Source organism: Oncorhynchus masou, chromosome 1 (genome assembly GCF_036934945.1).
Source record: "Oncorhynchus masou masou isolate Uvic2021 chromosome 1, UVic_Omas_1.1, whole genome shotgun sequence".
NCBI classification, from domain to species: Eukaryota; Metazoa; Chordata; class Actinopteri; order Salmoniformes; family Salmonidae; genus Oncorhynchus; species Oncorhynchus masou.
In genome coordinates, this window is record NC_088212.1 from 45,848,004 (window position 1) to 45,874,834 (window position 26,831).

The 26,831-nt window shown below is 41.7% G+C and overlaps 1 protein-coding gene across 2 annotated transcripts in view; it reads right to left on the minus strand.

The window, feature by feature from the left end:
* Positions 1–6,517: 6,517 nt before the first annotated feature.
* Positions 6,518–26,831, minus strand: part of nf2a (NF2, moesin-ezrin-radixin like (MERLIN) tumor suppressor a) — a 61,669-nt gene continuing 41,355 nt past the window's right edge. For both annotated transcript variants that reach the window (XM_064972857.1, XM_064972849.1), the window contains exons 14-16: positions 13,569–13,687; positions 12,211–12,370; positions 6,518–8,585 (exon numbers count right to left, since the gene is read on the minus strand). In XM_064972857.1, the coding sequence (XP_064828929.1) occupies positions 8,535–8,585; positions 12,211–12,370; positions 13,569–13,687 (330 nt within the window). In that variant the 3' untranslated portion in view covers positions 6,518–8,534. The remainder of the gene's footprint in view (positions 8,586–12,210; positions 12,371–13,568; positions 13,688–26,831) is intronic.

Sequence of the window (26,831 nt, forward strand, 5' to 3'; positions counted from 1 at the left end):
GAGAGAGATTATCAGTGGTCTTGTATGTCTTCCATTTCCTAATAATTGCTCCCACAGTTGATTTCTTCAAACCAAGCTGCTTAACTATTGCAGAATCAGTCTTCCCAGCCTGGTGCAGGTCTACAATTTTGTTTCTGGTGTCCTTTGACAGCTCTTTGGTCTTGGCCATAGTGGAGTTTGGAGTGTGACTGTTTGAGGTTGTGGACAGGTGTCTTTTATACTGATAACAAGTTCAAACAGGTGCCATTAATACAGGTAACGAGTGGAGGACAGAGAAGCCTCTTAAAGAAGTTGTTACAGGTCTGTGAGAGCCAGAAATCTTGCTTGTTTGTAGGTTGTTTGTGGATTTTTCCCCCTCATTTTGTCTGTCATAGTTGAAGTGTACCTATGATGAAAATTGCAGGCCTCTCTCATCTTTTTAAGTGGGAGAACTTGCACAATTGGTGGCTGACTAAATACTTTTTTGTCCCACTGTATACAGTAACAATGGCATTGGTGTACCAGGACATGTCTTTTACCTGTCCAGTCAGTGCAGAATCAGATGGAGGAGAGAAGACGAGAAGAGGAAGACCCTGATACTATTTAGATGCACCCCAGGAGAGGAGGCGGCTTCTGGCAGATAAACTATGCAAATCTCCCTCCTCCTCCATGTCCCTTCACAGTCTCTCGATTGCGCCTCAAACACAACAGACTAGTAAGCCTAAAACTGGGTCAGTAAAACAGGGCAAGAGTAGAAAATAAAAAGATTTGTCTTGCCATCTAATTAATGCCCTCCAGACATGCAGTTCGTTTTGAGGTACTTTTTTATCCTACTATTATTTGGGTTTAAAAACAGACTGAAATCCCCCTGGGGCCCACTGGATGACTTCGTTAGTCTGACTAATAGACGACATTCAGGCAACAGCAATCTGTCACGACACTCTGAGATGGAGGAGATTACTGCAGAGAGAGAGAGGAGGATGTGTAAAGAAAAGGATCTAATTTGCAGGTAACAAACAAGAAATGCATCAGTACACGGGCAGAGCCCAAAGATCTGTATAGATAATGATTTATTATGATGGGATAAAGAATTGTAAGAACATCATTATGTCCAGCCTCCCTCACCCACCCTGTCCCAAATAATAATCTCATCGTTAATAATTTACTATTGGCTTCTCGTTAGTGACTCTCAACGTTGAGCACTCATTAGCATTCTAACACAGTGGAAACCCATAAACAGCTTTCTGGCAACAGCTGCACATTTTATGGGGCTGGGGGAGAGAAGATGACAGGGATAGAGAGGGAGATGATGGCTGATAGATAATGATAATGATGAGTTTGCTCACTACACAGCACAGCTGCAACAGCCGTCTGTAATTGCATACAGAGAGAGAGAGAAGAGAAAGAGGAACAGAAAGTAAGACAGAGAAAGAGAGGCATTAAATAGATACAGTGCCTTCAGAAAGTATTCAGACCCCTTGACTATTTCCAAATGTTGTTACATTACAGGCTTATTCAAAAATGTATTCAAACATTTTTTCCCCTCAGCTATCTACACACCCCATAATGAAAAAGTACATTTTTTGCAAATTTAGATTTTTTTTTTTTTTTATTTTTTACTATTTTCTACATTGTAGAATAACAGTGAAGCCATCAAAACTATGAAATAACACATATGGAATCATGTAGTAACCAAAAAAGTGTCAAACAAATATTTCAGATTCTTCAAAGCAGCCACCCTTTTCCTTGATGACAGCTATGCACACTCTTGGAATTAGCTTCACCTGGAATGCTTTTCTAACAGTCTTGAAGGAGTTCCCACATATGCGGAGCACTTGTTGGCTGCTTTTCGCTCACTCTGCGGTCCAACTTATCCCAAACCATCTCAATTGGGATGAGGTCGGGTGATTTTGGAGGCCAGGTCATCTGATGTAGAACTCCATCACTCTCCTTCTTGGTCAAATAGCCATTACACAGCCTGGAGGTGTTTGGTCATTGTCCTGTTGAAAAACAAATTATAGTGCTACTAAGCGCAAACCAGATAGGATGACATATCACTGCAGAATTCTGTGGTAGCCATGCTGGTTAAGTTTGCCTTGAATTCTAAAGAAATCATTGATAGTGTCACCAGCAAAGCAACCCCACACCATCACACCTCCTCCTCCATGCTTCACAGTGGGAACCACACATGCAGAGATCATTCGTTCATTTACTCTGCGTTTCACAAAGACACGGCAGCTGGAACCCAAAATCAGACCAAAGGCCAGATTTTCCACGGGTCTAATTTCCATTGCTCATGTTCCTTGGCCCAAGCAAGTCTCTTCTTATTATTGCTATCCTTTAGTGGTGGTTTCTTTGCAGCAATTCAACCATGAAGGCCTGATTAACGCAGTCTCCTCTGAACAGTTGATGTTGAGATGTGTCTGTTACTTTAAATCTGTGAAGCGTTTATTTGGGCTGCAATTTCTGAGGCTGGTAACTCTAACGAACTTATCCTCTGCAGCAGAAGTAACTCTAGGTTTTCCTTTCCTATGGCGGTCCTCATGAGTGCCAGTTTCATCATAGCGCTTGAAGAAACTTTCAAAGTTCTTGAATTTTTCTGTATTGACTGACCTTCATGGCTTAAAGAGAAACGACAGTCCATCATTACTTTGCTTATTTGAGCTGTTCTTGCCTATTCTACCAAATAGGGCTATCTTCTGTATACCACCCCTACCTTGTCAAACAACGGATTGGCTCAAACGCATTAAGGAATGAAAATCCACAAATTGTTATGCATTCCAGGAGACTATCTCAAGAATCTGGTTGAGAGAATGCCAACAATACACAAAGCTGTCATCAAGGCAAAGAGTGGCTACTTTGAATATATATAAAATATATTTTGAATTGTTTAACACTTTTTTGGTTACTACATGATCCGATTTATGTTATTTCATAGTTTTGATGTCTTCAAAATTATTCTACAAAGTAGAAAATAGTAAAAAAAAAATAAAGAAAAACCCTTGAATTAATAGGTGTGTCCAAGCATTTGAAGTTAGTCGGTTAGGACATCTACTTTGTGCATGACACAAGTAATATTTCCAACGATTATTTCACTTATAATTCACTGTATCACAATTCCAGCTTGGAAAATTCCAGAAAATTATGTCATGGTTTTAGAAGCTTCTGACAGGCTAACTGACATCATTTGAGTCAATTGGAGGTGTACATGTGGATGTATTTCAAGGCCTACCTTCAAACTCAGTGCCTCTTTGCTTGACATCATGGGAAAATCAAAAGAAATCAGCCAAGACCCCAGAAAAACAACTGTAGACCTCCACAAGTCTGGTTCATCTTTGGGAGCAATTTCCAAACGCCTGAATGTACCACGTTCATATGTACAAACAATAGTACACAAGTATAAACACCATGGGACCACGCAGCCGTCATACCGCTTAGGAAGGAGACGCGTTTTGTCTCCTAGAGATGAATGTACTTTGGTGCGAAAAGTGCAAATCAATCCCAGAACAACAGCAAAGGACCTTGTGAAGATGCTGGAGGGAACAGGTACAAAAGTATCTATATCCACAGTAAAACGAGTCCTATATCGACATAACCTGAAAGGCCGCTCAGCAAGCAAGAAGTCACTGCTCCAAAACCTCCATAAAAAAGCCAGACTACGGTTTGCAACTGCACATGGGGACAAAGATTGTACTTTTTAGAAAAATGTCCTCTGGCCTGATGAAACAAAAATAGAACTCTTTGGCCATAATGACCATCGTTATGTTTGGAGGAAAAAGGGGTTTGCAAGCCGAAGAACACCATCCCAACCTGCTGCAGGAAGGACTGGTGCCCTTCACAAAATAGATGGCATCATCTAGGACAACAAAGTCACGGTATTGGAATGGCCATCACAAAGCCCTGACCTCAATCCTATAGAACTTTTATGGGCATAACTGAAAAAGCGTGTGCGAGGAAGGAGGCCTACAAACCTGACTCAATTACACCAGCTTTCAGGAGCAATGGGCCAAAATTCACCCAACTTATTGTGGGAAGCTTGTGGAAGGCTACCCGAAACGTTCGACCCAAGTTAAACAATTTAAAGGCAATGCTACCAAATACTAATTGAGTATTTGGTAGCACAGTCAACGTAGTGTATGTAAACTTCTGACCCACTGGAAATGTGATGAAAGCAATAAAAGCTGAAATAAATCACTCTTTACTATTATTCTGGCATTTCACTTTCTTAAAATAAAGTGGTGATCCTAACTGACCTAAGACAGGATTTTTTGGGGGGGTTAAATGTCAGGAATTGTGAAAAACGGAGTTTAAATGTATTTGGATAAGGTGTATGTAAACTTCCGACTTGAACTGTATAAGTGAGTGATATAAAACAACTCTACACCATGACGACTTCACACCCTCCTGAGAACGCACATCTGAAAATTTCACACCCGTTGTGCACATCGCCTTCTTTTGAACTGCCTTGAACTCCTTCAATTCTGGGGTCTTGTATGACAACAGCAGCCCCTACCCTCCTGCACCCTGCCCGCAGCTGTGACATTCAGGGTGGGGAGGATGTATTCTTGGCCCTCAGTCCACTTGTGAGAATGCGTGCTGTTGGACACAAAAGCTTGATATAGGTTGCTGGCAAGGACTCACAGACCTCTGTTACTATCTGCTTCAGCAGGTGGGGTGACTGGATCCCTCTCCCAGATCTTCAACTGATCTGCTTGTGCTCTGCATCAGGTGGCCCAACTTTGCACACCCTGCAGTCAGCAGGCTTGAACACAGGCTGGCTGAAGACATAGTTTGTGACAGTAGGATGGAATTATGGAACAGTTACAGGACATCACACTCACCTTCAGTGTGCATTCAGCTCGCACACGTGTGTGGAGACACACACACACAGAGATGCACAAACACATGCGTACACACACAAAAACCTACATCCCACAGGCACATGCACACCAGTGGTGTAAAGTAACTAAGTCTTTACTTTAATATAATTATTTTGTACAACTTTTACTCCCATACATTTTCCCTGACACCCAAAAGCACTGGTTAATGTTGAATGCTCATGCAGGACAGCAGTATGGTACAATTCATGGGCCTATCAATATATCAGCAAATGATCTGGCGGAGTCACTAAACACAAACACTGCGTTTGTTAATTACATCGGAGTGTGCCCCTGGCAAAAAGATGTTGTCTTGTTTGCTTAATACAAGCCATTTGATGTATAGCAATTACTTGAACTTTTCACTTTTACTCAAGTTTGACAACAGAGTACTTTTTTCCACCACTGTACTTAAGTAAAACCTGATACTTTTACTCAAGTAGTATTTTACTGGGTAACTTTTACTTGAGTCATTTCTACTAAGGTATGACAATTTAGTAGTTCTTCCACCACTGGTGCAAACACACACACATTTCAGACCTTGTCCTCATTATGTGATCTGAGCTGACTGCTACTAACTACATATTTGGAGAATATGTTTCTTTTTTAAATATGTCTAACTGGGTGTGTGGGAGGTTGTTACATAACATTTTATTCATTCCAAAAGTATAATGTTATTTTCAGAGTGGCATGGATAACATTTTCTCCATTGTGTGCAGAGGGAAGAAGACACTTTTAGCAGGTTACGGTTGTTAGTCATTGACAAAATAAGGCTTCATACAACCTTGGTCATTCTTGAAAAAATGTTTGCTTACATTTTAATTATTTTTCACAAATGATCAGTTCAAACATACAGTTTTTCTATAAAATAGTATAGTGTTTAAAAAGGAAACTTACAACACACGCAAAATAATAGTATTTCAAAAATAAAAACACTGTTCACTGTCCTCGTTTAATGCCAACAAGAAAATAAACTGTTTTCACAGATAAGACACATAACAATGCATTCAGAAAGTATTCAGACCCCTTGACTTTTCCACATTTTGTTATGTTACAGCCTTATTCTAAAATGGCATTCTAAAATGGCTGAAATTGTTCAGGGGGAAAAAACTATCAACTCACAATACCCCATGCTGACAAATGTTTTTTTTTTTAATTAATTTAATTTTGAAAACTGAACTACGTATTCAGACCATTTACTCAGTACTTTGTAGAAGCACCTTTGGCAGCGATTACAGCCTCAAGTATTCTTGGGTATGACGCTACAAGCTTGGCACAGCTGTATTTGGGGAGTTTCGCCCATTCTTCTCTGCAGATCCTCTTAAGCTCGGTCAGGTTGAATGGGGAACGTCACTGCACAGCTATTTTCAGGTCTCTCCAGAGATGTTAGATCAGGTTCAATTCCGGGATGTGGCTGGGCCACTCAAGAACATTCAGAGACTTGTCCTGAAGCCACTCCTGCGTAGTCTGGGTTGTGTTCTTAGGGTCATTGTCCTGTTGGAAGGTGAACCGCCGCCCCAGTCTGAGTTCCTGAGCGCTCTGGAGTAGGTTCTCATCAAGGATCTCTGTACTTTGCTCCATTCATGTTTCTTCTTGATCCTGACTAGTCTCCCAGTCCCTGAAAAGCATCCCCACAGCATGATGCTGCCACCACCATGCTTCACCGTAGGGAAGCTTGGCATTCGGGCCAAAGAGTTTAATCTTAGATTCACTAGAGATGGTTGTCCTTCTGGAAGGTTTTACCATCTCCACTGAGGAACTCAGAGTGACCATCAGGTTCTTGGTCACCTCCCTGACCAAGGCCCTTCTCTCCTGATTGCGCAGTTTGACCGGGTGGCCAGCTCTAGGAAGTCTTGGTGGTTCCAAACTTCTTCCATTTAAGAATGATGGAGGGCACTGTGTTCTGTGGGACTTTAAATGCTGCAAACATTTTTTGGTACCCTTCCCCAGATCGGTGCCTCGACAAAATCGTGTCTGAGCTCTACAGACAATTCCTTCAACCTCATGGCTTGATTTTTGCTCCGACATGCAATGTCAACTGAGGGACCTTATATAGACAGGTGTGTGCCTTTCCAAATCATGTCCAGTCAATTGAATTTACTACAGGTGGACTCCAATCAAGTTGTAGAAACATCTCAAGGATGATCAACGGAAACAGGATACACCTGAGCTCAATTTCAAGTCTCATAGCAAACAGGCTGAATACTTTCACAAATAAAAACACAGAAATACCTTATTTACATTAGCAAACATTTATACAAACCTGTTTTCTCTGTCATTATGGGGTATTGTGTGTAAACTGATGAGGCAAAAAAATGATTTAATATATTTTAGAATAAGTCTGTAATGTAACAAAATATGCAAACCGTTTCAGAGTGCACTGTATTAGATCAATACAATGGAATGGAATGCAAACTCAAGTTTGTTCAAAGAGCTAAAAAAGAAACATAACCCTAACATTTTTCCCAAAAGTACCAACGATAGGCTAGATCAGTGTTTCCCAATCCTGGTCATGGGGATTCAAAATGTTCACCCCATAACATTTTAGTTTTTGCCCCATCGTCACTGAATAAACTAATCTAAGCATTGATGAGGAGCTGATTAGTTGAATGAAGTGTGTTAATGCTAGGGCAAAACAACAAAAATGTGCATCGCTGTGGGTCCCCAGTATCCGGATTCAGGAAAACTGTGCTAGAAGTACACCGGATTACTGTACTGTAATACTCTTACCATTCCTTCATCTTCACCCTGTCTGAGTTCAAAGGCTATTCCACTCTGCTTTTAAAGGGTAGAACAGAATATAGTGCACTTGGTACCTTCGTAGTAGAGAACACCTATACAGAAATTCACTTACGGCAGCCAGAGGCTTGAGGTGACGTGATACAAGTTGATAATATTTTACTGTAATTCTTTCAGTGGTATTTACCTGTTAATACTCATTATGCACTTATGTGAGTGGTAAGGATACTGATACATAATTAAACATACTTTACCTACCTGCTAGTGAATGGTGAACAGTATGTTCGTTTTAATGTTACACAAATAACACAAACTGTAGTTATTGTAAGTATTGTTTGGTTATTTTAAGGTAAATATCAGGTAAGAAGTAGTGGAATGTAAATTAAAGTGTAACTCATGATTTGTCTCTCTTGGCCTATACAGTATTTAAACTCCAGTTCTGAAATTAGTTTTGACCTAGGCAGTGGTCCATCGTTTGACCGCAGTTGTGGTGAGTATCTCCCAGCAAATGGAGCCAAAGGCCACGTAGTATGGAATGTACTGTAGTGATAAAGTTTCTCCAGAGACATGTCCACACAGACACGCGTGCACGCACACGGACGTGGGCGCAAAAAGACGCGCTCGCACGCAAACAGACACACACGCACACACACAGTCAAGCACACACGTACACAGTCAAGCACGCACGCACACAGTCAAGCACGCACGCACACAGTCAAGCACGCACACACACAGTCAAGCACGCACACACACACACAGTCAAGCACGCACACACACACACAGTCAAGCACGCACGCACACACACACACAGTCAAGCACGCACACACACACACAGTCAAGCACGCACTCACACACACAGTCAAGCACGCACACACACACACAGTCAAGCACGCACACACACACACAGTCAAGCACGCACACACACGTCCCTGGTGACATCTATAGTTCTTCAAAGTAAGCCACTCTGGTCTTGGTGCTCTGTAGAGTTAGCTGTAAGAGAAAAATACATTCATTAGATCTCCAAAACACCATAAACATCTTACCAGGATCAGTTCTACTGCTGTACAACAGTGCTACGTCACACATGAAATAGCAGCTGGAGTTAGTTTCAAAGTGGCAAAGACTGTAAAGGTGCCATATCCATTGACAAAAACAGACTTGGACAGGTTTTTCGATACTAGAAGTGACTTGTTAGCTGGCAATGTGGCTGTTTGTGAGGTGACATTATCCACCTAGGTTAATGCTTTTGCATGTACCAACTCACCTTCTTGACAGTCTGTGTTTACATTCAGCATTCTGGCGGAACACGTTGATGTTGAAGTCATTGTTTGTTTGTTATTTTGATTGAACCCCGACCATATCCTTATGGAACGCTGACACGTTTAGAATACTGACTTAATCTAGACACTTGTTTACTCCTGGTTCCCTTAGTTGAACACAAGTTTCAACGTTTAAATACGATATGGGGAGAACAAATCGAATAGAGAGCGTTGCCGTCTTGCCGGACACTTAATGGGCTTGATTTTCTTGTCCTGTCAAATACACAGCTCTGACTGTGATCTAAGGGAGTCACGATGACTGACGTGTCTTACTAGTCTACCTCTGCTATATACTTTGAAACCGTCTCAGAAGTTTGGGAGAGTACCACACGGCACAACGCCTCTCCCCCATGTGACCTACTTTTTGTGTGTATGTACTGTAAATTGTAAAGTATTTTGTCTGTAATGTCTTTTTCGTTGTGTGTCGGACCACAGTAAGACTAGCTGTCGCCATTGGAGTCGGTTAATGGGGAGCCTAATAAAAATGTAAATAAAAAATATTAGAGGGAACAGCAAGTGGTGGAGGTTTGAAGCACTATGTACTTTAACTCAATTCTCCAAACAAATATCCCATTGATATCAATGCGTGATTATGAGTTATATCACCTTATCTTAAATCTGCTGGAATTCTTGATGGACAAGAATTTTAACAACCCCCTCCCCCCCTAAAACCTCTACAAACTAAAACCTAATTCAGAAAATGTTTTTTTCTCCTGTCCCCCATTAACCTAATGTAACAGGCGTAAAATAAACACTTGAAAGGATGCCCCACATTCTGGTCATGGCGAGAGAGAGAAACTGTCGGGGGAGGTTCTCTTCTGGGGACTGTAAATAGCGAGGCACACGTCCAAAAGTGGAAGTCGCATCACAGACTCTCTTTTTTCCCCCCTGAAAACTGGATGTTTCCAGCTTATCAGGGGGACTGCCAGCTTAAATACTAGAGGTCGGGGCGGTTGGAAAACATTATTGGTGCTAAACTGTTAGCTAAATCTGTAGACACGGGTGTTCAAGCTCACCAAAATATACAATATGAGGGAGAGAAATGGATGTGCACAGTCTCTGTTTACCATCTTCTATCCTTGCGCGGACCTAAAATCCCCAAATGTCCCCTCAAGAATAGCAAAACAAGGAAAATGATCCCTCGTGGAGACATCCCCATGAGGACAAATGCTATTTTAAGCTTAGGTTAGGGTTTAGGTTATGGTAAGGTTAGGGGCTAGGGAAACCATCATTTTGAATGGACATTCATTTTAGGTCCCCACGAGGATAGAAGAACATAACGCGCACACGCGTGTGTGTGTCACCATATTGTATATTCCATTTCCTCTGTTTAGTCATCATGATGATATTAATACAGATACTTACAATGAGCCATTTCGCAAAAAGATAATATTAGTTTTAAGAGTGTTGAAGAGTAAGCAAGCCTTGTCGAGCCAGTTAATATTCTCTAAAGGTTATTCAATAAAGACTTTTTATCTATTCAATCACGACAAAGTCCATAGCTGTGTACCAGCCTAAGAAAATCAACCTAATCTTTACCTCCTAGCTACTCTTCCCAAACCCACCATGTGAAGTTCATTATAACTTATTTCCTTTGTAGCCAAATAAACTGCATGGTTTACAGAGTCGTAGTGGGAGGAACACACACAATATCATTGCGTGACTCCAAGTTTACTTCAATATGTGTTATTATATGAATATTTGCGCATAAAGGTGTTTCCACCACCATTTCTCGCATGATTAATTTTACCGACACAAAAAGATCCCACCGTGTCGAACAAAAAAAATTGTCTGGCGGCATTCATAAAATTGTTTCCATCACAGCTGTAGAGATTTTTTTCAATATAGTATGCTGTTAATTGCATAAAAACTGTGGAAGGAAACGTGGTTAGTGATAGTTATTTCCTGCAACTTTCTGAAGAGGCAACGAAAATTCTCTGTGTCTGTGAATGTGCAGTACTTTGTGTAGCCGTTAGCGATGATGCTAATGACATTTCTTCTGGTAGATGGAAAGGCTTTCGCAAAAAACTATCAGTTAAATGTTAACTACAAAATAGACGATGCATACCTGGCAGAATGATATCAGGATTATTTGCATTAATCCAGTGGGTATTTGTTTTTGTTTTCTACCATCACCAAAACACTGCTTAAACAACAGCCTCTTGCGAGGTGCTGCACTGGAGTTAAATGGTAACTACACCCCAAAATAACATTGTCCAAAATTATTCCCAGACCTAAAAAGTGGTCTCTTGATGTGGTTTAAGCATTGTTGTGGACTTAGAACATCCAATTGAGTTGCTTTTCTATTAAATAAGTGTGATTTTGAAAGCGAAAATTATTTTTTAAAAACAGGGGGAAATTGAAACTTGGAAAAACAAAACGGAGAAAACAGAATTTGAGAAAAAACCTAATCAGGCAAAAAATAATTGATTTTATAGGGCCCCTAAACCAGTGGTCCCTGTCGACTTCGGGCCTCCCTCCCTTTACTCCATTACCCTCTCTGCCTCCTTCCCTCTCTCCTCCCACCTTCTCTCAACCCATCTGCACCCTTTCCTCTCTTCCCTCACCCCTTCGCAGCCTCCCCTTATTTTTCTGAGGGTAAACACACAGATAGACATACCAGAGAGCCACACTGCAATGGCAGTGCAGTCTCAGTCCCCAACACAAAGAGTATTGCTCACTGGCCCCAGTTCAATTAAACAAGCAGTGACTAAGCCCAGCTAAAGCTCAGAACACCCAAGGTGTTCCCATCCATTCCAATGACTGATCGCAGTGCTAAAATCAATTAGTGCTACTCAAACAAGTTTATTTTACACACGGAGACAGAAGGGGTGGAAGGGGGAGGGAGAGGCATTTTGCATGGATGTGCCAAAGCTCACATTTCACCTCAATGGTTTTACAGATTTAGCGAAGAATCTGAGGGTTGCAGATAACGGTTCAGGTTGTGAGCTTAATTTGTTAATTCCTCTTGATGATAGCAGAATAAATCTCTATGTGAAAGTAGTTATGTTATGTTTGATATGCAAGTCTGTGGTGTTTGAGTGGTAGGCTATATATGAGGTGTGTGGGAGCAGTCTGTAAGGAGTGATGTGAGAAGTCTGTATGACAATTGTTTGTGTGAGATACACCAATGCATGTGTCATTGACACTGGATAAGTTAGCGACAGACATCTCTCTACCTTTTTGAAGTTGCTGTGCTAGCTGGTGCCTCTCTTAGTGTTAGGTGTTTATGACGATTGTGTAGAACGTAATCCTATGTATGTGTGTGCGTCTGTCTGAGGAGTTATAGGGCTTACCTTTTTGAAGTTGCTGTGCTTGCTGGTGCCCTTCTCAGTGTTCTCGTTGTGGAGTATGTCCAGAGGCGTTTCTCGCTCCTTCAGCTTCAGAGACTCTATCTCTGTCTTCAGCTCATTCAGCTGCTCTTGAAGGTGCTTACTCTTCTCCAAATACTCCACCCTGAGAGGACCACAGAAATAAGAATGACAATCCTCCACCTGGGTCATACAGGCCGAAACAAGAAAGTATTATCCAAACTTAAGAATAAGATTTTTTTTCCCCCGTTCTCTGTTCCACAATGTTTTTAATTAGTTCTGCCCTAAAGAATAGAATCCTGACCAAGACCTCCACAGATGAAAATTGTTGAGTTATTAGTCTTCCCATGTGACAATCTGTCATTTTGATTCATGAATATGCCAAAAAAACGGTTGTAAAATCTTGAATAGCTGCTTGAATTTCATTGATTAACAATTAACAAAGTTATAGATATACAAACAAGACGAGTGATAAAACAACATGTCTACATCATTATTTTCAGAACTTAAACATCATGAACTAGTACAATCTGTGCCACATCTTTACAAACAAATATCAATGCATTGTGACAATTCCGTACACTATAATATCCATTAATTATGAAATGAGTGCTTCTGACTGGAATGCGTCAACATTGTACCCCCATGAGTCACGGTCCATGACATTTCTGTGCTCAACGCCTGATAGAGCACACGGGACATGTCTCATTCTGTGGTGTACTGTACATCTGTACAATCAATCAGTATCTTATTGGATGAAGTCGGGTGGCAGGACAGAGAGAGTGGCCAGTGAGTGACTCACTTTTCCGTCTTGAGAGATGGGAGAAGAGGGATTAAAAGATGGAGAGAATTCGACAGGGAGTCGGAGGGAGCGACAAAGCAAGAGCAGGAGATGCGGTTGACAAAGACGAAGACAGGCAGTCCGAGAAGGAGGGGGAGAAAGAGTGAGAGAAAGAGAGCTATGGAGGAAGATGAGGGACAGAGAGAATAAAGTGACAGGTGAATACAGGACAGAGAGGGAAGGTTACTGTAGAGTAAGTACATCTGATTGGATGAAGTCAGGCAGAAAGAAAGGCAGTAATGAAGTCAGGTAGAAAGTGAGTCAGCTCCTCGAGATCGAGAGCAAGAGAGAAAGAGAGACGGGGATGAATAGAATAGAGACGGAAAGAGGGACAAGCCTGTAATAGTGGTGTACATCTGATTGTTAATGCTGCAGGACGGAGCGTGGTGGTCAGTCACTCACTTATCCTTCTCGAAAGAGGAGAGAAGAGAGAGAGAGCAATAGAGAGAGAAAGAGAAGGATGAGAAGACAGACAGAGAGAGCGAAGTGGTCAGTCACGCACTTCTCCTTCTCGATCTCCATGGAGAGGCGCTTCATGTCTGTGTCTTTGAAGTCGAAGCTCAGGTTCTCTCTGCTGAAGCTCAGGTCTGGAGGCATCGCATCACCTGGGACGGTCGAGGGCTGGGAGGAGAGAAAGAGAGGTAGAGGGGTGGGAAGGGAAAAGAGAGAGAAAATATCAAATGAGAGGGGGATAGTGAGTAGCAGCAGAAGAGAGTGACAGAGAGAGAGAAGTAGACGAGAGAAGATATATGGAAGAATAGGATGACAGAGAGAGGGATGGAGTGACAGATTCGGATGAATACTTTGATATGAGCGCAGACACACGTAACACACTTTGGAATGGTGACGGAGGCAAAATACCCTAGAATGCATTAGTCAAATCAACTATATGCCCTGAGATTGTCTGATGCTTTAAGCTAAATGTTTGATGAAATAATTAAGACATAAATTACTAGAGCGGGTCCGACAGCATTTGATTTGATTGTGCCGGGTCTGGCTCATACTTGCTGCGCTGTGTTAAAAAAAAAGACAGCGAGTGACTAGCACCCGTTGTCGCTCTCTACTCCCTGCTGCAGCGCCACATAACATCAACAGTGTGCCCGCTGTCCGTGTTGCTGAAGCTGCAACATAATTACAGCCATTTCTGACTGAAAAGTTACTGTAAGTATTGAAATACGGTATTAAGACCAAACAGGATGTGCTCTTAGGCCTGTATTTCAATGGTGGTGATACCAGGCTGCTATACTTAGCCTAATAATGATCATAATAATAACAATAAGAAGGATATCAAGGAATAAAATAGGGTTATTATTTTTATAAATATAATTTCTGACAATTTGGAAGTGTAAACAGCAATAACTAAATTATAAATAATAAAAGAGGCTAATCTAACAAAAGTGTAAAGCCTTTATTACAGCATAGCAAAGAATAAAAACTGCAGAATTTGTTCATCCGACATGTGGTTGCGTGAGGCTTGGTGCTCACGGAGTCAGTAAGATATTACTCGATATATATGGATAATTTATAAAGCCAGGCACATAACATATAATCACTTTTCAATAGGCAATTAAAGCAAGGGCTGTTTTCTCGTCTCCTAACTCTGCTGCTGCCTCTGTCGCATTGTTCTCAACACCAATATGCTGGTTAACATTGCTATTATGCACACAGCAACATGGTCTAGGAAAAGTCACCAATTCAACCCGCACTGATGTCTTTCAGAACCATGGACAGAGACCACTATCCAACGCGGGAGAAAGTGCATATTATTAAAAAAAAATGTTTTTGTTATTACATAACCATATAACCATATGCAATTTCAGTAGCATGTGTCTTAGACTTATGACTGTGCCATCCCCACAGCCTCTACAATGGATCAGTCCACTCAGACAGGTGCGAATCAGACAGGTGTTTTGTACATGGTTTTTTAAACTTATTTTTGCTACTTGCCCGACTAAAGAAATCTTGGTCGACCATCAGCCTATCGACCAAACATTTGACCAGTCGACTAAATGAGGTCAGCCTACTACACACAAGTTGGTCACGTTGGGGAGAGGCGTTGTGACGTGAGGTGTTGCTTGAACCAGGTTTGCTGTTCACTTGAGCTATACGAGATGGAAGGGAGTTCCATACAATCATGGCTCTGTATAATACTGTACGTCTTCTTGAATTTGTTCTGGACCTGGGGACTGTGAAAAGACCCCAGATGGCATGTCTGGTGGTAAGTGTGTGTGTGTCAGTGCTGTGTGTAAGAAGACTATACCAACCATTTGGAATCTCCAATACAATGTTTCTTAGAAAAACAAGAAGTGATGCGTCAGTCTTTCCTCAACTCTTACCCAAGAGAGACTGGCATGCATACTATTGATAATAGCCCTTTGATTACAATGAAGAGCAAAACGTGCCACTCAGTTCTGGGACAACTGCAGCTAAATTAGGACCTTCTTTGTAGCACTTGGCCATATGACTGGACAACTTATTTAGCCATCTTACATATGAAACCTTATTCGTTCATCAAAAATTGTGAATAACTCAGGTTAATGAGAAGGGTGTGCTTGAAAGGATGAACATAACTCTGCAATGTTGGGTTGTATTGGAGAGAGTTGGTCTTAAATAATTTTTCACACACAGTCTGTGCTTGTATTTAGTTTTCATGCTAGTGAGGGCCGAAAATCCACTCTCACATAGGTACATGGTTGCAAAGGGCATCAGTGACTTAACAGCGCAATTTGCCAAGGCAAGAAACTCTGAGCGCAGCCCTATCCAGAAATCTGGCAGTTTAAATGACATTTTCACAGAACTACTCGTTGCAATTTCGATGAGGCACTCTTGTTTAGATATTGGTAAGTGGACTGGAGGCATGGCATGAAAGGATTCGTTAATCCAGTTGTTTGTGTCGTCCATTTCGGGAAAGTACCTGCGTAATTGCGCACCCAGCTCACCCAGGTGCTTTGCTAAATCACATTTGACATGGTCTGTAAGCATGAGTTCATTTGCACACAAAACAACATTCAATGATGAAAAGACCTGTAAGTTGTCCTTGTTAATGCAGACAGAAAAGAGCTCCAACTTCTTAATCATAGCCTCAATTTTGTCCCGCACATCGAATATAGTTGCGGATAGTTCCTGTAATCCTAGATTCAGGTCATTCAGGTGAGAAAAAAAACCACCCAGATTGGCCAGTCGTGTGATAAACTCATCATTATGCGAGCGGTCAGACAAGTGAAAATGATGGTCTGTAAAGAAAACTTTAAGCTCGTCTCTCAATTTAAAAAAACGTGTCAATACTTTGACCCTTGACAACCAGCGCACTTCTGTATGTTGTAAAAGCGTTACATGGTCGCTGCCCATATCAGTGCATAGTGCAGAAAATACACAAGAGTTCAGGGGCTTTGCTTAAACAAAGTTATCAATTTTCACTGTAGTGTCCAAAACGTCTTTCACGCTATTAGGCATTCCCTTGGGAGCAAGAGCCTCTCGGTGAATACTGCAGCATATCCAAGTGGTCATTGGGAGCAATCGCTTGCACGTGTGTTACCACTCCACTAGGTCTCCCTGTAATGGCTTTTGCACCACAGATACAGTGCCTTGCGAAAGTATTCGGCCCCCTTGAACTTTGCGACCTTTTGCCACATTTCAGGCTTCAAACATAAAGATATAAAACTGTATTTTTTTGTGAAGAATCAACAACAAGTGGGACACAATCATGAAGTGGAACGACATTTGTTGGATATTTCAAACTTTTTTAACAAATCAAAAACTGAAAAATTGGGCGTGCAAAATTGATTGGATTTTGTGTGCCGTATTTCAAAGTTCAAAGTTACATAATGGCATAAGCATAGTCGCAGGAAGTAGGGGTGATGCAGCACCTCCTGATAAATCAGTATTAAAATAAAATTGTATATTTATACTCCTGTATGAGCGGAGAAAAATACTCAGCAGAGCGGGCAGAAAAATTGAGGGCATATTAAACAAAAGGCCAAAACTACAATAAAACAGACATTAGATGTCCCTTGCTTGTAGTATACTAAAAGAGGAACGTTTCAAGGTGACTGTGAGAAGGCAAAAAAGCTACAGCAGCGGAAAAAAATGTATAACGCCAGAGCTTCTCAGCAACAAAATAATATTTAAATGTATATCTATCCATTTTGAAAATTTGACCCAACACCCAACACCTTTAATCCCCCCGGGATGGTGAAACTGGTCAGAATTGAAGGAATGATGGATGGCCCTAAATACAGGGAAATTCTTGAGGGAAACCTGTTTCAGTCTTCCAGAGATTTGAGACTGGGACAGATGTTCACCTTCCAGCAGGACAATGACCCTAAGCATACTGCTGAAGCAACACTCGTCACCCGTCAAAGCCCAGACCTCAATCCAATTGAGAATCTGTGGTATGACTTAAAGATTGCTGAACACCAAAGGAACCCATCCAACTTGAAGGAGCAAGAGCAGTTTTGCCTTGAAGAATGGGCAAAGATCGCAGTGGCTATGTGCCAAGCTCATAGAGATATACCAAGAGACCTGCAGCTGTAATTGCTGCAAAGGGGGGGGGGGGGGTGAATAGTTATGCACACTCCAGTTTTTTTGTCTTCTTGTTTGTTTCACAATAAAACATATAGGCATGTCACATAAATCAAATGATACAAACCCCTAAATAATCTATTTTAATTCCAGGTTGTAAAGGCAAAAAAATAGGAAAAATGGCAAAGGGGGTGAATACTTTCGCAAGTCACTATATAAAGTGTCTCAGAGTAAGAGTGATGATCTAGGATAAGCTTAACCTTTAGATTATAATTAATAAGAGGGAAGACCTGAACCTAGATCAGCACTCCTACTCTGAGACACTCTTTGAATACAGGCCCTGTTCTGTATGTTATGTACTGTACTCTGTAATACTGAGAAGTGATGTAATATATGAACACAATTCTCTTGTGGGCGGGCAGGCAGGCAGAGTGTAAAGGCTACTGTGCTGGAGGTGGACTAGCTACTGTACATCAAAGTGGTAGAAGGGTGATGAGTTCATCTACACAAGTCAGTCATTTAATGTAAAGAGTTTTGGATGTGAATGCCGCTGCATCAATGACAGAATTTGCTGTATAGCACACTGTATTACTTATACAACTAATATACTGTAAGTACAGGACATGAGTAAAAACTAACGTGGGCATTGTTTAATGCGTTTCACAAGACAAAACATCCCAAGCATTCCAATGTATTTAATCAGGTGGGCGTTACAGGTGGAATAAAGGAACATACTAGAATATCAATGCACAACATATTCCTCTCCCTTTACTTTTGATGCCTCATAAGGAAAAAGTTAATATTCACTGTTTTGCATATTATTTTCTTTTTAACATAACAGTTCTCTTAATGTAAATAAAGGAACTTTTCAGAATAACCTTTTCTGAACTAGGCAAAGAAGGTAGATGGCCTCAGTTCCCAGACTTAACCCTGGGTGTATTCCGCCCCAATGTCGGAGGTTAGTCAGAACTAAATGTTCAATCTTTTAAGGAAGTCGTCTTTCTCTCTCGTTATTAGTCGACTGGTCGACCGAGAATGTTTTAGTCAAGCAGTAACACATATACACTCCCGTTCAAAAGTTTGGGGTCACATCGAAATGTCCTTGTTTTTGAAATGTCCTTGTTTTTTTGGCCCATTATTATTACCATCACTCCTGTGTTCCAATGGCACGTTGTGTTATCTAATCCAAGTTTAGAATTTTAAAAGGCTAATTGATCATTAGAAAACCCTTTTGCAATTATGTTAGCACAGCTGAAAACTGTTTTTCTGATTAAAGAAGCAATAAAACTGGCCTTTTTTAGACTAGTTGAGTATCTGGAGTATCAGTATTTGTGGGTTTGATTACAGGCTCAAAATGGCCAGAAACAACAAATTGCCAAGAAACTGAAGATCTCATACAACGCTGTGTACTACTCCCTTCACAGGACAGCACAAACGGTCTCTAACCAGAATAGAGTGGGAGGCCCCTTGTGCACAACTGAGCAAGAGGACAAGTACATTAGTATGTCTAGTTTGAGAAACAGATGCCTCACATGTCCTCAACTGGCAGCTTCATTAAATAGTACCTGCAAAACACCAGTCTCAACCTCAACAGTGAAGAGGCGACTCCAGGATGCTGGCCTTCTAGGCAGAGTTGCAAAGAAAAAGCAATATCTCAGACTGGCCAATAAAAATAAAAGATTAAGATGGGCAGAAGAACACAGACACTGGACAGAGGAAGATTGGAAAAAGGTGTTACGGACAGACGAATATAAGTTTGAGGTGTTCGGATCCCAAAGAATAACATTTGTGAGACGCATAAAAAATGAAAAGATGCTTAAGGTGTGCTTGACGCCATCTGTCAAGCATGGTGGAGGCAATGTGATGGCATGGATTTGCTTTGGTGGTGGTAAAGTGGGAGATTTGTACAGGGTAAAAGGGATCTTGAAGGAGGAAGGCTATCACTCCATGCCCTGTGGACGGCTCTTAATCGGAGCCAATTTCCTCCTACAACAGGACAATGACCCACAGCACCAAACTATGCAATAACTATTTAGGGAAGAAGCAGTCAGCTGGCATTCTGTCTATAATAGAGTGGCCAGCACAGTCACTGGATCTCAACCCTATTGAGCTGTTGTGGGAGCAGCTTGACCATATGGTACGTAAAAAGTGTCCATCAAGCCAATCCAACTTGTGGTAGGTGCTTCAGGAAGCATGGGGTGAAATCTCTCATCAAATTGACAACTAGAATGCCAAAGGTCTGCAAGGCTTAATTGCTGCAAATGGAGGATTCTTTGACATACAATTATTATTTAAATTAAAAAACCTTTATAACCTTAGATTGTCTTGACAATATTTCCTGTTCAAATCTGTCGTTCTGCCCCTGGGGCGGCAGCGTAGCCTAGTGGTTAGAGTGTTGGACTAGTAACCAGAAGGTTGCAAGTTCAAACCCCCGAGCTGACAAGGTACAAATATGTCGTTCTGCCCCTGAACAGGCAGTTAACCCACTGTTCCCAGGCCATCATTGAAAATAAGAATTTGTTCTTAACTGACTTGCCTAGTTAAATAAAGGTAAAAAAATAAATAAATACATTTTGCAACTCATTTCATGTATGTTTTCATGGAAAACAAGGACATTTCGAAATGACCCCAAATGTTTGAACGGTAGTATATATATTTGCGCTTATCTCAGTAGTCCATTGGAGGCCTAGACTAAAAGTCAATTTATGCTTGATCCCAAAAATGTGGTCCGAGGCTCCATATGGATGGTGTAACGCAATTGCGGAGCCTCCAGAGGCCAAATCGAGCTCCATACAACATCACCATGCTCATCCCAAATTTTGTAGGGCTCTTGTATAGCTCCACATTGACATGATTGGTTGACAGTTTTCTATACCCTGTAAAAAAAAAAAAAAAAATCACTTCCTGGACAACAGCACTGCACTGCTCCGCGAAGCACGAATGCCCTGACTTCAGCTGAGGCCATATCACCGTAAATACTGCATGGGCAATGCAGACGTCGGATTGACCATGCACTCAGATGCACAATGCCCTTAATCCAGAATGCGCTCTCTCCCGCCAATTTGTGCACATTTATTGTATCAAAGCTTAATTCTGTTAATTGTTTGCGCTAGATTTTTAGCATATATCAATTCCACATTACATATTTCACCACTAATTTCTAATCTCTGTCATTTCTGTTAATGCATACAATATTATTATTCCCGTTATCATTGTCGGAGTGGACACATTATTTGCAGAGTACACAACACTTGTGAGAAACACGTTTTGGTTAATTTCATTCCATTTACGAGGTGTCAATTTAGTAATTGTCTTTTTGTTTGGAGAGCTCCTGTCAATGTTGAGACGCACACGCATTTAAGTAGGGCGATAGGCTTCCTGGCCTGTGTGAAAATGTAGGCATATAAATGCGCCCATTTGGGGATCTGATAGTATTTCTGATTGGCTTAACAGACTACCACTAATGACCTGTGGAGCTTCTCAAAGTAATGTTTTCTTCACCTCAAATAGCAAGCAAACAAAGGCTGTGTTTACACCCATTGAGAATTACAATAGTTCCTCAATGTATTTGAAAAACCTTTCTAGCTCTCTCTGTTTCGATAATCACAGTGTGAAAGGGAAAAATGTCATGCTCTGTTCGAGTAGAAACGTCATAAAATAAGCCTACCTAATTACTTATCAGTGCTTGGACTGACATCAATTCTGGTACTCATTTGAGTGCTGGTACTGTTTATATTTAGGTGCAGGAGCTCCACAATATGTGAGCTAATATTCTATAAAAAGGAACTGGAACTCAAGCAGCAGAACATTTTAGGTGCCGGTACTCAGCCCCGGTGAGCTCCTGCCAAGTCAAGCAATGCTTCTTATCCCTTGCGCAAATAGCCTACAGCTGTGTCTGTCCCAAGCTCACTGGCATGGGAAACTCTGAGGGCCCAGAATATTTTATAGGCAAGCGTCAAGCAGGACCCAAGTTAATAGTTACAATGTTTCAAGTTCCTTGCAGATTGGCTACACTACACATGGCCTATGTGATTTATAGGATATTTCTTTTTAAATTCAGGATATTTTCTACCTGCAGCCTGCAATGTTTTTATTTGTTGGCTTTATGTAGGCTATTTTTACATAGTTGGCAAGGGGAGTTACTTTTTAGGTTTGTATCATTTTCATTTAGATATAATTTAGATTAACCACATGACAATGATTTAGATATGAAGTTATTAGAAAGTAAAACAAACTGATTCATGAAAACCAAAACTGGCACCCAGATAGGTAGAAATGGTAAGATAAATGGGCATTCCACATTCGTGTAGCCTATTACCGGCAACTTCAGGAGAGCAATGGCAGAATCTGTGAAAGCCAGCAGGAGCAGGAGGAGAATAGTTGGGTCAGGTTAAGTTTATCTAGATCTCTGACGTACTCAAGGCATTTGTCTTATTTCATAAAACCGTAAGCTTAAAGCATCAGACAAGCACAATGTATATTGTTGATTTTATTAAAAAACACATAGGGTGTGTCTATATGGAAAAATGACACAGGTGCCCATTTTTTGTAGCATGGGGGGGTGTTTCTGTAGGTCAACAGGAAGGTGTTTAGGCATCTATTGAAGGCCATGTTCTCTTGTGATGTTTTTAAAGCTTGCTCCTTTTGTCTGGACAAAACTTTCATCTCTTCATCACTGCAACGTCAGGCCATTTGCTGTGTGCGTCGACTACAACTAAGAACATATTATCCTCCAGTGGGCCTGCATAGTCTATGTGGACTCGCTGCCAAGGCTCCTCTGAGAAGTCCCATAGCTGAGGAATGCTGCTCATCTTTTGACATGCAGAACGTCACCTGGCCTTGTCTTTGATAGCAGCGTCCATACCTGGCCACCAAAAGTAGCTGTGTGCAATCTTCTTCATTCGCACCATGCCACAGTGCCCTGAATGAAGTTCAAGCACCTGCCTTCTCAGAGTAGCGGTATGATGACTCGAAAGCCCCATAGCAAGCATCCAGACTGAACTGTGAGCTCGTTTCTCCTCACCAGGTAAGGCTTCAGGCTGTCCGACGGCTCTCCTCCTTTCCCACGAGTGACAATGTACACAACCTCAGACAACACTGAATCAGTGTGGGTGAACTTTTTTACTTGGACAGATGTAACTGGGGTGTGCGTCACTTCCTTGAAGTAGAAGGTATCAGCCTGGGAGTGCTCAGTGTGTGTAACAGGTAAGGGAAGCCTTGAGAGGCCGTCTGCTGATATCGTACTGGTGAGCAGATAACAATAATGCCCATCGCTGCATGAGGCTGGCTGCGAGCAACGGAATACCGGTATGGAGACCAAAGATGGAGATGAGGGGTCCATGGTCCGTCAGCAGTGTGAACCGTCGGCTAAACAGAAACTGATTACATTTCTTACCACCAAACACGATGGCGAGTGCTTCACGCTCCATCTATGCATAATTGCTCTCGGCTTTATTTAAGGTCCGTGATGCGAAAGCTCCCATTCTGTGGGGATGGAGTTTCTGCAACGACTTTCACCTTTGATGTCACTTTGTGGAGCGCTGAACTGTCTGACGTGGCCCAGGTACTCAACAGAAGGCCGGAAAAACGTGAATTTGTCCTTCTGGACCCTCAGAGCATACTCCTCCAGTCTCTGTAGTGTAGCGTCCAGGTTTCTCAGGTGCTCATGCTCATCTTTGCCTGGTGATGAATAGATCAAGGTAACATTGGACCCCGGTGAGCCCGCTCAGTATCTGGTCCTTACATGGTTAGCAGATGTTAATGCGAGTGTAGCTAAATGCTTGTGTTTCCAGTTCCGACAGTGCAGTAAAATCTAACAATCCCCAACACCTACATAATACACACATCTGAGGGTGAATGAGAATATGTACATGTAAGTATATGGACGAGCAATGGCCTAGTGGCATAGGCAAGGTGCAATAGATGGTATATGATATGTAAACATTATTAAAGTGCCATTATTTAGAGTGGCATTGTATACAGTGACTGGTGATCCATTTATTAAGGTGGCCAGTGATTGGGTCTCAATGTAAGCAGCAGCATCGGAGTTAGTGATTGCTGTTTAGCAGTCTGATGGCCTTGACATAGAAGCTGTTTCAGTCTCTCGGTCCCAGCTTTGATGCACCTGTACTGACCTCGCCTTCTGGATGGTAGCGGTGTGAACAGGTGGCTCAGGTGGATGATGTCCTTGATCTTTATGGCCTTCCTGTGATATTGGGTGCTCTAGGTGTCATGGAGGGCAGGTAGTTTGCCCCCGGTGATGAATTGTGAAGACCGCGCCACCTTCTGTAGAGCCTTGCGGTTGAGGGTGGTGCAGTTGCCGTACCAGCCCGACAGGATGCTCTCGATAGTGCATCTGTAAAAGTTTGTCAGGGTTTTGGGTGACAAACTAAATTTCTTCAGCCTCCTGAGGTTAAAGAAGCGCTGTTGCGCCTTCATCACACTGTGTGGGTGGACCATTTCAGTATGTCAGTGACGTGTACGCCGAGGAACTTAAAACTTTCAACCTTGTTCACTGCTGTTCCTGCGATGTGAATAGGGGGCACTCCCTTTGCTGAAGTCCACGATCATTTTTGTTTTGTTTTGGTTGTTTTCCTAACACCACACCCCGAGTTCCCTCACCATCTCCCTGTAGGCTGTCTTGCTGTTGTTGGTAATCAAGCCCATTACTGCTGTGTCGTCTGAAATTCTGATTGAGTTGAGGTGTGCGTGGCCACGCAGTCGTGGGTGAACAGGGAGTACAGGAGAGGGCTGAGAACGCACCCTTGTGGGGCCCCAGTGTTGAGGGTCTGCGAAGGTGTTGATTCTTACCTTTCTCACCTGGTGGCGTCCCGTCAAAATCCAGGACCCAATTTCACAGGCCGGGGTTGAGACCCAGGGCATCCAGCTTGATGAGCTTGGAGGGTACTATGGTGTTGAATGCTGAGATGCAGTCAATAAACAGCATTCTTACATAGGTATTCCTCTTGTCTAGATGGGATAGGGCAGTGTGATGGTGATTGCATCGTCTGTGGACCTATTGGGGCAGTATGCAAACTGAAGTGTCTAGGGTGGCCGGTAAGGTGGAGTTGATATGACCCTTGACGAGTCTCTCAAGGCACTTCATGATGATAGAAGTGAGTGCTACGGTGAGTGTAGTCATTTAGTTAAGTTATCTTTGCCTTCTTGGATACAGGAACAAATGGTGGCCATCTTGAAGCATGTGGGGACAACAGACTGGGATAGGGAGCGATTGAATATGTCCATAAACACACCAGCCAGCTGATCTGTGCATGCTCTGAGGACGCGGCTAAGGATGCCGTCTGGGCCAGCAGCCTTGCGAGGGTTAACACGCTTAAATATTTTACTCACATCAGCCACTTCTGCTTTAATTCCATTTGCCAACACAAAGTACTCAAAACTTTGTAAGAACTCCATTGTTCCACAAATTCATTAAATGTTCCAATATATCCAACCAGTGCTGACATTTCAGTTTATTATTTTTCTTTCACACTTTTTAGACGTTCCCTTACTCCCAGACCCCTTTTTTTCTACTCACAGTAACTCCACTTTCTCCCTCTCGAGGCTCTCGTTGCTGTGACATCGGAAGCTAGCTAGCGTCACTCGACTGGCTAGCTCCACATTTTCTTTGCATCTTTCTACAGCAAGAAAACTAATTAAACTGACTTTTTGCCAAAAATAATGAATGCAAATGTGAGAACATTTCTTCTTTGTCTCCAGTTTTGTTGTATAGCACACTGTATTACTTATATAGCTAACATAAGGACAGGTCACTACAGTAGAAACTATAGTGGGCATTGTTTAATGCATTTCATGGGACAAAACATTCCACACATTCCTAAGTACATAAGCAGGGGAGCGTTACAGGTGCCCTAAAGGGACAAACTAGAATATCAATACACAACAATTGTTTTATGCTTTTACATGTAGGCTAACATGAAGATAAAAGCTGGAGCATGTGTCAAGGATATTGTACATGTCCGTCTTATTATAATGCATACATGTGTGTGTATAATATACAGTGGGGCAAAAAAGTATTTAATCAATACTTATTGTCCACCATAATTTGCAAATAAATTCATTAAAAATCCTACAATGTGATTTTCTGGATTTTTTTCTTCTCATTTTGTCTGTCAGAGTTGAAGTGTACCTATGATGAAAATTACAGGCCTATCTCATCTTTTTAAGTGGGAGAACTTGCACAATTAGTGGCTGACTAAATACTTTTTTGTCCCACTGTATATACATATACATGTATATATATGTGTATATATACAGTGCCTTGCGAAAGTATTCGGCCCCCTTGAACTTTGCGACCTTATGCCACATTTCAGGCTTCAAACATAAAGATATAAAACTGTATTTTTTTTGTGAAGAATCAACAACAAGTGGGACACAATCATGAAGTGGAACGACATTTATTGGATACTTCAAACTTTTTTAACAAATCAAAAACTGAAAAATTGGGCGCGCGAAATTATTCAGCCACTTTAATTTCAGTGCAGCAAACTCTCTCCAGAAGTTCAGTGAGGATCTCTGAATGATCCAATGTTGACCTAAATGACTAATGATGATGAATACAATCCACCTGTGTGTAATCAAGTCTCCGTATAAATGCACCTGCACTGTGATAGTCTCAGAGGTCCGTTAAAAGCGCAGAGAGCATCATGAAGAACAAGGAACACACCAGGCAGGTCCGAGATACTGTTGTGAAGAAGTTTAAAGCCGGATTTGGATACAAAAATATTTCCCAAGCTTTAAACATCCCAAGGAGCACTGTGCAAGCGATAATATTGAAATGGAAGGAGTATCAGACCACTGCAAATCTACCAAGACCTGGCCGTCCCTCTAAACTTTCAGCTCATACAAGGAGAAGACTGATCAGAGATGCAGCCAAGAGGCCCATGATCACTCTGGATGAACTGCAGAGATCTACAGCTGAGGTGGGAGACTCTGTCCATAGGACAACAATCAGTCGTATATTGCACAAATCTGGCCATTATGGAAGAGTGGCAAGAAGAAAGCCATTTCTTAAAGATATCCATAAAAAGTGTTGTTTAAAGTTTGCCACAAGCCACCTGGGAGACACACCAAACATGTGGAAGAAGGTGCTCTGGTCAGATGAAAGCAAAATTGATATTTTTGGCAACAATGCAAAACGTTATGTTTGGCGTAAAAGCAACACAGCTCATCACCCTGAACACACCATACCCACTGTCAAACATGGTGGTGGCAGCATCATGGT